At 38.3% G+C, this 16,784-nt stretch overlaps 1 protein-coding gene across 1 annotated transcript in view; it reads left to right on the forward strand.

Moving 5' to 3' along the window:
* The window catches only part of LOC133569897 (supervillin-like), a gene marked incomplete at its 5' end in the record, with an annotated part of 172,032 nt that overhangs the window by 117,307 nt on the left and 37,941 nt on the right, over positions 1-16,784 (forward strand). The window contains 8 exons of the mRNA XM_061922486.1: positions 500-580; positions 2,425-2,605; positions 2,747-2,913; positions 8,350-8,493; positions 8,888-8,909; positions 8,982-9,096; positions 11,960-12,101; positions 15,187-15,332. Coding sequence (XP_061778470.1) covers positions 500-580; positions 2,425-2,605; positions 2,747-2,913; positions 8,350-8,493; positions 8,888-8,909; positions 8,982-9,096; positions 11,960-12,101; positions 15,187-15,332 — 998 coding nt within the window. The remainder of the gene's footprint in view (positions 1-499; positions 581-2,424; positions 2,606-2,746; positions 2,914-8,349; positions 8,494-8,887; positions 8,910-8,981; positions 9,097-11,959; positions 12,102-15,186; positions 15,333-16,784) is intronic.

The raw sequence follows: 16,784 nt of genomic DNA on the forward strand, positions 1-16,784 counted from the left end.
AGTACTGTGGTGTCACTTGACTAGTACTGTGGTGTCACTTGATTAGTGTTGATGTCCCAGCAGAGGTGGTCCTTGACTAGTACTGTGGTGTCACTTGACTAGTGTTGATGTCCCAGCAGAGGTGGTCCTTGACTAGTACTGTGGTGTCACTTGACTAGTGGTGTGGTGTCACTTGACTAGTGTTGATGTCCCAGCAGAGGTGGTCCTTGACTAGTACTGTGGTGTCACTTGACTAGTACTGTGGTGTCACTTGACTAGTATTGTTGATGTCCCAGCAGAGGTGGTCCTTGACTAGTACTGTTGTGTCACTTGACTAGTACTGTGGTGTCACTTGACTAGTATTGTTGATGTCCCAGCAGAGGTGGTCCTTGACTAGTACTGTGGTGTCACTTGACTAGTATTGTTGATGTCCCAGCAGAGGTGGTCCTTGACTAGTACTGTGGTGTCACTTGACTAGTACTGTGGTGTCACTTGACTAGTATTGTTGATGTCCCAGCAGAGGTGGTCCTGGGAGCTGACATGAAGGTGGAGTCAGACCACAAGTTGGAGAAGTTGGAGACCTTCCTTGGAAAGATCAACAGTAAAGTTTACTTTTCTCCCTCTAATATTACTACTTAGTATTAATATTACTACTTAGTATTCTACAGGAAGTAAGCAGATATGAGCAGGAAGTAAGCAGATATGAGCAGGAAGTAAGCAGATATTAGCAGTAAGTGCGGATATAATCAGGAAGTAAGCAGATATTAACAAGAAGCAAGCAGATATGAGCAGGAAGTAAGCCGATATTGGCAGAAAGTAAGTAGATATTGGCAGGAAGTAAGTAGATATTAACAGGATGTAAACAGATATTAACAGGAAGTAAGCAGATATTAACAGGAAATAAGCAGATATTGACAGGAAGTAAGCAGATATAAGCAGGAAGTAAGCAGATATTGGCAGGAAGTAAGCATATATTGGCAGGAAGTAAGCAGATATTAGGAAGTAAGCAGATATTAGCAGAAAGTAAGCAGATATGAGCAGGAAATAAGCAGATATTAGCAGGAAGAAAGATCTTGTTAGGATGTAAGCAGATATTGGCAGGAATTTAGCAGATATTGGCAGCAAGTAAGCAGATATTAAGAGAAAGTAAGTATATATTAGCAGAAGTAAACAGATATTAACAGGAAGTAAGCAGGTATTAGCAGGAACTAAGCAGATATAATCAGGAAGTAAGCAGATATTAACAGGATATAAGCAGATATTGGCAAGAAGTAAGCAGTTATTGGCAGGAAGTTAGCAGATATTGGCAGGAGTAAGCAGATATTAACAGGAAGTAAGCAGATATTAACAGGAAGTAAGCAGATATGAGCAGGAAGTTAGCAGATATTATCAGGAAGTAAGCAGATATTAACAGGAAGTAAGCAGATATGAGCAGGGAGTTAGCAGATATGAGCAGGAAGTAAGTAGATATTATCAGTAAGTAAGCAGATATTAACAGGAAGTAAGCAGATATTAACAGGAAGTAAGCAGATATTAACAGGAAGTAAGCAGATATGAGCAGGAAGTTAGCAGATATTAACAGGAAGTTAGCAGATATCAGGAAGTAAGCAGATATTAACAGGAAGTAAGCAGGTATTAGCAGGAACTAAGCAGATATAATCAGGAAGTAAGCAGATATTAACAGGATATAAGCAGATATTGGCAAGAAGTAAGCAGTTATTGGCAGGAAGTTAGCAGATATTGGCAGGAGTAAGCAGATATTAACAGGAAGTAAGCAGATATTAACAGGAAGTAAGCAGATATGAGCAGGAAGTTAGCAGATATTATCAGGAAGTAAGCAGATATTAACAGGAAGTAAGCAGATATGAGCAGGGAGTTAGCAGATATTAACAGGAAGTAAGCAGATATGAGCAGGAACTAAGCAGATATTATCAGTAAGTAAGCAGATATTAACAGGAAGTAAGCAGATATTAACAGGAAGTAAGCAGATATTAACAGGAAGTAAGCAGATATGAGCAGGAAGTTAGCAGATATTAACAGGAAGTTAGCAGATATCAGGAAGTAAGCAGATATTAACAGGAAGTAAGCAGATATTAACAGGAAGTAAGCAGATATTAACAGGAAGTAAGCAGATATTATCAGTAAGTAAGCAGATATTAACAGGAAGTTAGCAGATATTAACAGGAAGTTAGCAGATATCAGGAAGTAAGCAGATATTAACAGGAAGTAAGCAGATATTAACAGGAAGTAAGCAGATATTAACAGGAAGTAAGCAGATATTATCAGTAAGTAAGCAGATATGAGCAGGAAGTTAGCAGATATTGGCAGAGAGTAAGCAGATATGAGCAGGGAGTAAGCAGATATTGGCAGGAAGTGATGGATAAAATATATGATACAGTAAATATGGTGATGTATATTCATCTGCAGTATGACATATATTTGGTTCAGCAGCAGCGACAACAGAGGCGGGCGTCATGGTAACGCAGGAGAAGGTGAAGGAGGTGATGCAACTGGAGGACCAGATCTTTTCCAAGTTCTTCCCCCGACTGGACCAAGTTCCTCCCGCCGGCAGCAAGATGGCGCCGCTGGAGGACTTTGACGCCATCTTTGGTCCTCAGACCCCAGAGTAAGACCTCCACCCTGCAGATGAAGGGAATCCACACTACTCTACCTGGGACCTCTTTACTGTACCTGTGACCTGTTTACTGGACCTGTGACTTGTTTACTGTACCTGTGATGTGTTTACTGTACTGTGATGTGTCTCCAGCAGGTTGGTGTCCAGCATGGTGCGGCACAAGAGAGCGGTGCGGCCCGCACGCAATGTTCCTGCGTCCAAGAACCCTGTAAAGATGTTGGCCTCCAGGGAGGACATCAGACTGCAGTCCAGGGAGCAGCACCTCAACCTGGGCCTGCTGGAGGACACCACCGTGAAAGGTGAGCATACTCTACTTACTTACTGTAAGTCATCTAAGTATCATTCTGTCAACATACTGTAAGTCATCTTCGTATCATACTGTAAGTCATCTTCATATCATACTGTCAACATACTGTAAGTCATCTAAGTATTACTGTAAGTCATCTAAGTATCATACTGTCAACATACTGTAAGTCATCTTCATATCACACTGTCAACATACTGTAAGTCATCTTCATATCATACTGTCAACATACTGTAATTCATCTCCATATCATACTGTCAACATACTGTAAGTCATCTTCATATCATACTGTCAACATACTGTAAGTCATCTTCATATCACACTGTCAACATACTGTAAGTCATCTTCATATCATACTGTAAGTCATCTTCATATCACACTGTCAACATACTGTAAGTCATCTTCATATCATACTGTAAGTCATCTTCATATCATACTGTAAGTCATCTTCATATCACACTGTCAACATACTGTAAGTCATCTTCATATCATACTGTAAGTCATCTTCATATCATACTGTAAGTCATCTTCATATCACACTGTCAACATACTGTAAGTCATCTTCATATCATACTGTAAGTCATCTTCATATCACACTGTCAACATACTGTAAGTCATCTTCATATCATACTGTAAGTCATCTTCATATCATACTGTAAGTCATCTTCATATCACACTGTCAACATACTGTAAGTCATCTTCATATCATACTGTAAGTCATCTTCATATCATACTGTAAGTCATCTTCATATCATACTGTCAACATACTGTAAGTCATCTTCATATCATACTGTCAACATACTGTAAGTCATCTTCATATCATACTGTAAGTCATCTTCATATCATACTGTCAACATACTGTAAGTCATCTTCATATCACACTGTCAACATACTGTAAGTCATCTTCATATCATACTGTAAGTCATCTTCATATCATACTGTCAACATACTGTAAGTCATCTTCATATCATACTGTCAACATACTGTAAGTCATCTAAGTATCATACTGTCAACATACTGTAAGTCATCTTCATATCACACTGTCAACATACTGTAAGTCATCTAAGTATCATACTGTCAACATACTGTAAGTCATCTAAGTATCACACTGTCAACATACTGTAAGTCATCTAAGTATCATACTGTCAACATACTGTAAGTCATCTTCATATCACACTGTCAACATACTGTAAGTCATCTAAGTATTGTACTGTCAACATACTGTAAGTCATCTTCATATCACACTGTCAACATACTGTAAGTCATCTAAGTATTGTACTGTCAACATACTGTAAGTCATCTTCATATCACACTGTCAACATACTGTAAGTCATCTAAGTATCATACTGCCAACATACTGTAAGTCATCTTCATATCACACTGTCAACATACTGTAAGTCATCTAAGTATCATACTGTCAACATACTGTAAGTCATCTAAGTATCATACTGTCAACATACTGTAAGTCATCTTCATATCACACTGTCAACATACTGTAAGTCATCTTCATATCACACTGCCAACATACTGTAAGTCATCTAAGTATCATACTGTCAACATACTGTAAGTCATCTAAGTATCATACTGTCAACATACTGTAAGTCATCTAAGTATCATACTGTCAACATACTGTAAGTCATCTTCATATTGTACTGTCAACATACTGTAAGTCATCTAAGTATCATACTGTCAACATACTGTAAGTCATCTAAGTATCATACTGTCAACATACTGTAAGTCATCTTCATATCACACTGTCAACATACTGTAAGTCATCTAAGTATTGTACTGTCAACATACTGTAAGTCATCTAAGTATCATACTGTCAACATACTGTAAGTCATCTAAGTATCATACTGTCAACATACTGTAAGTCATCTAAGTATCATACTGTCAACATACTGTAAGTCATCTAAGTATTGTACTGTCAACATACTGTAAGTCATCTAAGTATTGTACTGTCAACATACTGTAAGTCATCTAAGTATCATACTGTCAACATACTGTAAGTCATCTAAGTATCATACTGCCAACATACTGTAAGTCATCTTCATATCACACTGTCAACATACTGTAAGTCATCTAAGTATTGTACTGTCAACATACTGTAAGTCATCTAAGTATTGTACTGTCAACATACTGTAAGTCATCTAAGTATCATACTGCCAACATACTGTAAGTCATCTTCATATCACACTGTCAACATACTGTAAGTCATCTAAGTATCATACTGTCAACATACTGTAAGTCATCTAAGTATCATACTGTCAACATACTGTAAGTCATCTTCATATCACACTGTCAACATACTGTAAGTCATCTAAGTATTGTACTGTCAACATACTGTAAGTCATCTTCATATCACACTGTCAACATACTGTAAGTCATCTTCATATCACACTGTCAACATACTGTAAGTCATCTAAGTATCATACTGTCAACATACTGTAAGTCATCTAAGTATCATACTGTCAACATACTGTAAGTCATCTTCATATCACACTGTCAACATACTGTAAGTCATCTAAGTATTGTACTGTCAACATACTGTAAGTCATCTAAGTATCATACTGTCAACATACTGTAAGTCATCTAAGTATCATACTGTCAACATACTGTAAGTCATCTTCATATCACACTGTCAACATACTGTAAGTCATCTAAGTATCATACTGTCAACATACTGTAAGTCATCTAAGTATCATACTGTCAACATACTGTAAGTCATCTAAGTATCATACTGTCAACATACTGTAAGTCATCTTCATATCACACTGTCAACATACTGTAAGTCATCTAAGTATCATACTGTCAACATACTGTAAGTCATCTTCATATCACACTGTCAACATACTGTAAGTCATCTAAGTATCATACTGTCAACATACTGTAAGTCATCTAAGTATCATACTGTCAACATACTGTAAGTCATCTAAGTATCATACTGTCAACATACTGTAAGTCATCTTCATATCACACTGTCAACATACTGTAAGTCATCTAAGTATCATACTGTCAACATACTGTAAGTCATCTAAGTATCATACTGTCAACATACTGTAAGTCATCTTCATATCACACTGTCAACATACTGTAAGTCATCTAAGTATCATACTGTCAACATACTGTAAGTCATCTAAGTATCATACTGTCAACATACTGTAAGTCATCTAAGTATCATACTGTCAACATACTGTAAGTCATCTTCATATCACACTGTCAACATACTGTAAGTCATCTAAGTATTGTACTGTCAACATACTGTAAGTCATCTAAGTATCATACTGTCAACATACTGTAAGTCATCTAAGTATTGTACTGTCAACATACTGTAAGTCATCTAAGTATCATACTGTCAACATACTGTAAGTCATCTAAGTATCATACTGTCAACATACTGTAAGTCATCTTCATATCACACTGTCAACATACTGTAAGTCATCTAAGTATTGTACTGTCAACATACTGTAAGTCATCTAAGTATCATACTGTCAACATACTGTAAGTCATCTAAGTATTGTACTGTCAACATACTGTAAGTCATCTTCATATCACACTGTCAACATACTGTAAGTCATCTAAGTATCATACTGTCAACATACTGTAAGTCATCTAAGTATCATACTGTCAACATACTGTAAGTCATCTAAGTATCATACTGTCAACATACTGTAAGTCATCTTCATATCACACTGTCAACATACTGTAAGTCATCTAAGTATTGTACTGTCAACATACTGTAAGTCATCTAAGTATCATACTGTCAACATACTGTAAGTCATCTAAGTATTGTACTGTCAACATACTGTAAGTCATCTTCATATCACACTGTCAACATACTGTAAGTCATCTAAGTATCATACTGTCAACATACTGTAAGTCATCTAAGTATCATACTGTCAACATACTGTAAGTCATCTTCATATCACACTGTCAACATACTGTAAGTCATCTAAGTATCATACTGTCAACATACTGTAAGTCATCTAAGTATCATACTGTCAACATACTGTAAGTCATCTAAGTATCATACTGTCAACATACTGTAAGTCATCTTCATATCACACTGTCAACATACTGTAAGTCATCTAAGTATTGTACTGTCAACATACTGTAAGTCATCTAAGTATTGTACTGTCAACATACTGTAAGTCATCTAAGTATTGTACTGTCAACATACTGTAAGTCATCTAAGTATCGTACTGTCAACATACTGTAAGTCATCTAAGTATCATGCTGTCAACATACTGTAAGTCATCTAAGTATCATACTGTCAACATACTGTAAGTCATCTAAGTATCATACTGTCAACATACTGTAAGTCATCTTCATATCACACTGTCAACATACTGTAAGTCATCTAAGTATTGTACTGTCAACATACTGTAAGTCATCTAAGTATTGTACTGTCAACATACTGTAAGTCATCTTCATATCACACTGTCAACATACTGTAAGTCATCTTCATATCACACTGTCAACATACTGTAAGTCATCTAAGTATCATACTGTCAACATACTGTAAGTCATCTAAGTATTGTACTGTCAACATACTGTAAGTCATCTAAGTATCATACTGTCAACATACTGTAAGTCATCTAAGTATTGTACTGTCAACATACTGTAAGTCATCTAAGTATTGTACTGTCAACATACTGTAAGTCATCTTCATATCACACTGTCAACATACTGTAAGTCATCTAAGTATCACACTGTCAACATACTGTAAGTCATCTTCATATCACACTGTCAACATACTGTAAGTCATCTAAGTATCATACTGTCAACATACTGTAAGTCATCTTCATATTGTACTGTCAACATACTGTAAGTCATCTAAGTATCATACTGTCAACATACTGTAAGTCATCTTCATATCACACTGTCAACATACTGTAAGTCATCTAAGTATTGTACTGTCAACATACTGTAAGTCATCTAAGTATCATACTGTCAACATACTGTAAGTCATCTAAGTATTGTACTGTCAACATACTGTAAGTCATCTAAGTATCATACTGTCAACATACTGTAAGTCATCTTCATATCACACTGTCAACATACTGTAAGTCATCTAAGTATCATACTGTCAACATACTGTAAGTCATCTAAGTATCATACTGTCAACATACTGTAAGTCATGTTCATATCACACTGTCAACATACTGTAAGTCATCTAAGTATCACACTGTCAACATACTGTAAGTCATCTAAGTATCACACTGTCAACATACTGTAAGTCATCTAAGTATCATACTGTCAACATACTGCACAGGTGTGTGTGTGTGTGTGTGTATGATGTATCCCACAGGTGTGTGTGTGTGTGTGTGTGTGTGTGTGATCTGTGCCACAGGTGTGTGTGTATGATGTGTGCCACAGGTGTGTGTGTGTGCGCGTGTAAGAGAGAGTCACCTTGTGTCGTGGTCTGCAGAGAGTCTGTGTGAGGCGGCGTTGGCGGGCCTGCGCAGCCAGGAGCAGGTGAGCAGCGTGCACCTGCGCAGCGTCCAGGTGTGTGAGGACACGTCCAACAACAGTGCCCCGCCCTACAGGAAAGTCATGCTGCTGCAGGTCAAAGGTCAGCCTTCAAGATGCTAACATCACACTTGCAAGGAGTGCTTGTCAATCATTTTGCAGAGTCAGGTAACTTGCTACTTGCCACATGCTAACTCTTAGCATGCTAACGTTTTTAGCCAATTTTGCAGCCAAACACCTCAGAGTCATTTTATTGGGTACGTGACACATGCTAACTGTTAGCATGCTAACTTTTTTTTCCAATCATTTTGCATGCGTAAGCTTCACAGTTTTATAACTTCTTACTTGACGCAGTCTGTCAGCACGCTAACGTTAGCATGTAAGTTGGCGTCATTATTTGCTCTTTGATGCGCCGCACTTTGGACACGCCCACTTTACAAGTCATGATGCGTCGCACTTGGGACACGCCCACTCTACAAGTCATGTTTACTGTGCAGGTCGCCGCCACGTCCAGACCAGGCTGGTAGAGCCCAGGGCGTCGTCCTTGAACAGCGGCGACTGTTTCCTGCTGATCACGCCCGTCCAGACCAGGCTGGTAGAGCCCAGGGCGTCGTCCTTGAACAGCGGCGACTGTTTCCTACTGATCACGCCGCAGCGCTGCTTCGTCTGGACGGGACAGTTCGCCAACGTCATGGAGAAGAACAAGGTGTGATGTCATTCATTACATTACATCATCATCATTCTTTACTCTTCTATCATTGTAATTCTACCTGTTTTATTACAATTTAACATGTTTTTATTGAACATGTTTTATTTCAATTTAACATGTTTTTTACTTAACATGTTTTATTACAATTAAATATGTTTTTTACTTAACATGTTTTATTACAATTTAACATGTTTTTTACTTACCATGTTTTATTACAATTTAACATATTTTTTACTTAACATGTTTTATTACAATTTAACATGTTTTTATTGAACATGTTTTATTACAATTTAACATGTTTGTTATTGAACATGTTTTATTACAATGTAACATGTTTTTATTGAACATGTTTTATTATAATTTAACATGTTTTTACTTAACATGTTTTATTTCAATTTAACATGTTTTTTACTTAACATGTTTTATTACAATTAAATATGTTTTTTACTTAACATGTTTTATTACAATTTAACATGTTTTTTACTTAACATGTTTTATTACAATTTAACATATTTTTTACTTAACATGTTTTATTACAATGTAACATGTTTTTATTGAACATGTTTTATTATAATTTAACATGTTTTTACTTAACATGTTTTATTTCAATTCAACATGTTTTTTACTTAACATGTTTTATTACAATTAAATATGTGTTTTACTTAACATGTTTTATTACAATTTAACATGTTTTTATTTAATATGTTTTATTACAATTTAACATGTTTTTTTATCAAACATGTTTTATTAAAATGTAAAAAGGTTTTTTGTTCAACATGTTAATTATAATTTTAACTTGATTTTTATTGAACATATTTTATTACAATTTGACATGTTTTATTACAGTTTAACATGTTTTATTTTATTTATATGTTTTATCACAATTTAACATGTTTTATTGCAATTTTAAAAAGTGTTTTATTCAACACGTTTTATTACAATTTTACTTGATTTTTATTTAACATGTTTTATTACAATTTAACATCTTTATTTAACATGTTTTATTACAATGTAACATGTTTTTTTATTGAACATGTTTTATTACAATTTAACATGTTTTTTTAATACTTTTTATTACAATTTAACATGTTTTTTTATTAAACATGTTCTATTACAATTTAACATGTTTTTTATTTAACATGTTTTATTAAAATTTAAAAAGTTTTTTTATTTAACATGTTTATTACAATTTTAACTCGATGTTTAATATGTTTTTTTACATTTTAACTTGTTTTATTACAGTTTAACATGTTTATTACAATTTTAACTCGATGTTTAATATGTTTTTTTACATTTTAACTTGTTTTATTACAGTTTAACATGTTTTTTATTGATGTTTTATCACAATTTAACATGTTTTATTACAATTTTACTTGATTTAAAAAAAAATATATATTTAACATGTTTTATTACAATTTAACATCTTTAACATGTTTTATTACAATGTAACATGTTGTTTTATTGAATGTTTTATTACAATTTTAACTTGATTTTTATATAACATGTTTTATTACAATTTGACATGTTTTATTACAGTTTAACATGTTTTTTATTTACATGTTTTATCACAATTTAACATGTTTTATTACAATTTTAAAACGTTTTTTTATTGAACATGTTTCATTACAATTTAACATGTTTGTTATTTAACATGTTTTATTACAATGTAACATGTTTGTTATTGAACATGTTTTATTACAATGTAACATGTTTTTATTGAACATGTCTTATTATAATTTAACATGTTTTTACTTAACATGTTTTATTACAATTTAACATGTTTTTTACTTAACATGTTTTATTACAATTTAACATGTTTTTATTTAATATGTTTTATTACAGTTTAACATGTTTTTTTATCAAACATGTTTTATTAAAATTTAAAAAGGTTTTTTGTTCTACATGTTAATTATAATTTTAACTTGATTTTTATTGAACATATTTTATTACAATTTGACATGTTTTATTACAGTTTAACATGTTTTATTTTATTTATATGTTTTATCACAATTTAACATGTTTTATTGCAATTTTAAAAAGTTTTTTATTCAACACGTTTTATTACAATTTTACTTGATTTTATTTTAACATGTTTTATTACAATTTAACATCTTTATTTAACATGTTTTATTACAATGTAACATGTTTTTTTATTGAACATGTTTTATTATAATTTAACATATTTTTTTAATACTTTTTATTACAATTTAACATGTTTTTTATTTAACATGTTTTATTAAGATTTAAAAAGTTTTTTATTCAACATGTTTATTACAATTTCAACTCGATTTTTATTTAATGTTTTATTACATTTTAACTTGTTTTATTACAGTTTAACATATTTTTTATTTATGTTTTATCACAATTTAACATGTTTTATTACAATTGTACTTGATTTTTTAAAAAGTTTTTTTATTTAACATGTTTTATTACAATTTAACATCTTTAACATGTTTTATTACAATGTAACATGTTTTTTTATTGACTATGTTTTATTACAATTTTAACTTGATTTTTATATAACATGTTTTATTACAATTTGACATGTTTTATTACAGTTTAACATGTTTTTTATTTACATGTTTTATCACAATTTAACATGTTTTATTACAATTTTAAAACGTTTTTTTATTTAACATGTTTTATTAGAATTTTACTTGATTTTTATTTAACATGTTTTATTACAATTTAACAAATTTTTTATTTAACATGTTTATTTCAATTTTTATGGTTATTTAACATGTTTTAATGGTTATCGATCATGTTTTCATTTCCAAGGAGGTCTGACAATTGAAAGTGTTTTAATTCCAGTAGAAGATGAGAAGAATGAATAAAAGACTGACATTTATTCGGCCTCCAGGCTGCCGAGTTGGCCAACTTCATCCAGAAAAAGAAAGATCTGGGTTGCCGTGCCAACGAGGTCCAGGTGCTGCAAGAAGGTGTGGGCGAGCAGGACATGGAGGACTTCTGGAAGGTTCTGGGAGGGCGAGCCAGTTACCAACGTAAGACTTTGACACCTCTGACTTGTTGTTGTGGTCATGCCAAGTCTCCTCCTGCTGTGTTGTGGTGGTCATGCCAAGTCTCCTGCTGTGTTGTGGTGGTCATGCCAAGTCTCCTGCTGTGTTGTGGTGGTCATGCCAAGTCTCTTGCTGTGTTGTGGTGGTCATGCCAAGTCTCCTGCTGTGTTGTGGTGGTCATGCCAAGTCTCCTGCTGTGTTGTGGTGGTCATGCCAAGTCTCCTGCTGTGTTGTGGTGGTCATGCCAAGTCTCCTGTGTTGTGGTGGTCATGCCAAGTCTCCTGTGTTGTGGTGGTCATGCCAAGTCTCCTCCTGTGTTGTGGTGGTCATGCCAAGTCTCCTCCTGTGTTGTGGTGGTCATGCCAAGTCTCCTCCTGTGTTGTGGTGGTCATGCCAAGTGTCCTGCTGTGTTGTGGTGGTCATGCCAAGTCTCCTGCTGTGTTGTGGTGGTCATGCCAAGTCTCCTGCTGTGTTGTGGTGGTCATGCCAAGTCTCCTGTGTTGTGTTGTGGTGGTCATGCCAAGTCTCCTCCTGTGTTGTGGTGGTCATGCCAAGTCTCCTCCTGTGTTGTGGTGGTCATGCCAAGTGTCCTGCTGTGTTGTGGTGGTCATGCCAAGTCTCCTGCTGTGTTGTGGTGGTCATGCCAAGTCTCCTGCTGTGTTGTGGTGGTCATGCCAAGTCTCTTGCTGTGTTGTGGTGGTCATGCCAAGTCTCCTCCTGCTGTGTTGTGGTGGTCATGCCAAGTCTCCTGTGTTGTGGTGGTCATGCCAAGTCTCCTGTGTTGTGGTGGTCATGCCAAGTCTCCTGTGTTGTGGTGGTCATGCCAAGTCTCCTGTTGTGTTGTGGTGGTCATGCCATGTCTCCTGCTGTGTTGTGGTGGTCATGCCAAGTCTCCTGCTGTGTTGTGGTGGTCATGCCAAGTCTCCTGTGTTGTGGTGGTCATGCCAAGTCTCCTGTGTTGTGGTGGTCATGCCAAGTCTCCTCCTGTGTTGTGGTGGTCATGCCAAGTCTCCTCCTGTGTTGTGGTGGTCATGCCAAGTCTCCTCCTGTGTTGTGGTGGTCATGCCAAGTGTCCTGCTGTGTTGTGGTGGTCATGCCAAGTCTCCTGCTGTGTTGTGGTGGTCATGCCAAGTCTCCTGCTGTGTTGTGGTGGTCATGCCAAGTCTCCTGTGTTGTGTTGTGGTGGTCATGCCAAGTCTCCTCCTGTGTTGTGGTGGTCATGCCAAGTCTCCTCCTGTGTTGTGGTGGTCATGCCAAGTCTCTTGCTGTGTTGTGGTGGTCATGCCAAGTCTCCTCCTGCTGTGTTGTGGTGGTCATGCCAAGTCTCCTCCTGCTGTGTTGTGGTGGTCATGCCAAGTCTCCTGTGTTGTGGTGGTCATGCCAAGTCTCCTGCTGTGTTGTGGTGGTCATGCCAAGTCTCCTGTGTTGTGGTGGTCATGCCAAGTCTCCTGCTGTGTTGTGGTGGTCATGCCAAGTCTCCTCCTGCTGTGTTGTGGTGGTCATGCCAAGTCTCCTGTGTTGTGGTGGTCATGCCAAGTCTCCTCCTGCTGTGTTGTGGTGGTCATGCCAAGTCTCCTCCTGTGTTGTGGTGGTCATGCCAAGTCTCCTGCTGTGTTGTGGTGGTCATGCCAAGTCTCCTGTGTTGTGGTGGTCATGCCAAGTCTCCTGCTGTGTTGTGGTGGTCATGCCAAGTCTCCTGTGTTGTGGTGGTCATGCCAAGTCTCCTCCTGCTGTGTTGTGGTGGTCATGCCAAGTCTCCTGCTGTGTTGTGGTGGTCATGCCAAGTCTCCTGCTGTGTTGTGGTGGTCATGCCAAGTCTCCTCCTGCTGTGTTGTGGTGGTCATGCCAAGTCTCCTGCTGTGTTGTGGTGGTCATGCCAAGTCTCCTCCTGCTGTGTTGTGGTGGTCATGCCAAGTCTCCTCCTGCTGTGTTGTGGTGGTCATGCCAAGTCTCCTGTGTTGTGGTGGTCATGCCAAGTCTCCTGTGTTGTGGTGGTCATGCCAAGTCTCCTGCTGTGTTGTGGGTGTCATGCCAAGTCTCTTGCTGTGTTGTGGTGGTCATGCCAAGTCTCTTGCTGTGTTGTGGTGGTCATGCCAAGTCTCCTGTGTTGTGGTGGTCATGCCAAGTCTCCTGTGTTGTGGTGGTCATGCCAAGTCTCCTCCTGCTGTGTTGTGGTGGTCATGCCAAGTCTCCTGCTGTGTTGTGGTGGTCATGCCAAGTCTCCTCCTGCTGTGTTGTGGTGGTCATGCCAAGTCTCCTGTGTTGTGGTGGTCATGCCAAGTCTCCTGTGTTGTGGTGGTCATGCCAAGTCTCCTCCTGCTGTGTTGTGGTGGTCATGCCAAGTCTCCTGCTGTGTTGTGGTGGTCATGCCAAGTCTCCTCCTGCTGTGTTGTGGTGGCCATGCCAAGTCTCCTCCTGCTGTGTTGTGGTGGTCATGCCAAGTCTCCTGCTGTGTTGTGGTGGTCATGCCAAGTCTCCTCCTGCTGTGTTGTGGTGGTCATGCCAAGTCTCCTCCTGCTGTGTTGTGGTGGTCATGCCAAGTCTCCTCCTGCTGTGTTGTGGTGGTCATGCCAAGTCTCCTGCTGTGTTGTGGTGGTCATGCCAAGTCTCCTGCTGTGTTGTGGTGGTCATGCCAAGTCTCCTGCTGTGTTGTGGTGGTCATGCCAAGTCTCCTGCTGTGTTGTGGTGGTCATGCCAAGTCTCCTGTGTTGTGGTGGTCATGCCAAGTCTCCTCCTGCTGTGTTGTGGTGGTCATGCCAAGTCTCTTCCTGCTGTGTTGTGGTGGTCATGCCAAGTCTCCTGTGTTGTGGTGGTCATGCCAAGTCTCCTGCTGTGTTGTGGTGGTCATGCCAAGTCTCCTGCTGTGTTGTGGTGGTCATGCCAAGTCTCCTGCTGTGTTGTGGTGGTCATGCCAAGTCTCCTCCTGTGTTGTGGTGGTCATGCCAAGTCTCCTCCTGCTGTGTTGTGGTGGTCATGCCAAGTCTCCTGCTGTGTTGTGGTGGTCATGCCAAGTCTCCTCCTGCTGTGTTGTGGTGGTCATGCCAAGTCTCTTCCTGTGTTGTGGTGGCAGCGGCGGGCGCGGCGGATGAAGACCAGCTGTACGAGGACGCCATCGTGGAGACAAACTGTATCTACAGACTCAGCCTCAACAAGCTGCTGCCAGACCACCTCTTCTGGGCCAGGACGCCTGCCGCGGCTTTACTGCGGCCTACTGAGGTCACGCATACACCACGCTCTGGCAAACTCATGCCCGCCCAATGCTTTAAAGTGGCCCACAACATTATTTCAATCAGCCCACCACTCAATTTAAAGCGGCCCACTTCATTTAATTCGGTCCACCACTTCATTTAATTCGGTCCACCACATCATTTATTTTGGTCCACCACATCGTTTATTTTGGTCCACCACATCATTTAAGGTGGCCCGCCACCTCATTTAATTCAGCCTACCACTTAATTTAAAGTGGCCCACCCCATTATTTAAGGTGGTCCACCACGTCATTTAATTCTGCCCACCACTCAATTTAAGTTGGCCCACCCCATCGTTTATGTGGCCCACCACGTCATTTATTTCGGTCTGCCCCATCATTTAATTTGACCCACCACATCATTGATGTGGTCTGTCACCTCATTTATTTTGGTCTACCACTTAATTAATGTGGTCCACCACATCATTTAACTTGGCCCGCCCCATCATTTAACTTGGCCTGCCACTTCATTTAAGGTGGACCGCCAGATCATTTAATTCGGCCCACCACTTCATTTAGGTGGCCCACCACTTCATTTATGTGGCCCACCACGTCATTATTGTGGTCCGCCACATCATTTAATTTGGCCCTTCACTTCATTTAAATTGGCCCGCCACTTCATTTAACTTGGCCCGCCATGTCATTTAATTTGCCCCACCACTTAATTTAAATTGGCCCACCCCATCATTTAAGGTGGTCCACCACGTCATTTAATTCCGCCCACCACTCAATTTAAGTTGGCCCACCACATCATTTATTTCGGTCTGCCACATAATTTATTTTGGTCCACCACATCATTTATTTTGGTCCACCACATCATTTATTTTGGTCCACCACTTAATTTAACTTGGCCCGCCCCATCATTTAATTTGGCCTGCCACATCATTTAAGGTGGACTGCCATTTCATTTAATTCGGCCCACCACTTCATTTAGGTGGCCCACCACATCATTATTGTGGTCCGCCACATCATTTAATTTGGCCCGCCAGTTCATTTAAATTGGCCTGCCATATAATTTAATTTGCCTCACCACCTCATTATGGTCCGCCACATCATTAAATTTGGCCCACCACTTCATTTAAGGTGGCCCACCACATTATTTAATGTGGTGTTTTTGATTGATTGGAAGTAGCATTAGTAGATTGCACAGTACAGTACAGTACATGTACAGTACAGTACAGTACATACATGTACAGTACGTACATGTACAGTACAGTACATACATGTACAGTACAGTACATACATGTACAGTACAGTACAGTACATATTCCCTACAATTGAGCACTAAACGGTAACTTAGTTCTTCATTTGGTGGCACTGATCTCCTAGGATGGCATGCCAAGAGTCCTGGTACGCCTCCTCACCAAAGCCAGAACCAGGAGACTCTAAGTCCTGGGCAAGCTGGTTTGGGATGAGGCTCT

The sequence above is a fragment of the Nerophis ophidion genome, linkage group LG15 (assembly GCF_033978795.1).
Source record: "Nerophis ophidion isolate RoL-2023_Sa linkage group LG15, RoL_Noph_v1.0, whole genome shotgun sequence".
NCBI classification, from domain to species: Eukaryota; Metazoa; Chordata; class Actinopteri; order Syngnathiformes; family Syngnathidae; genus Nerophis; species Nerophis ophidion.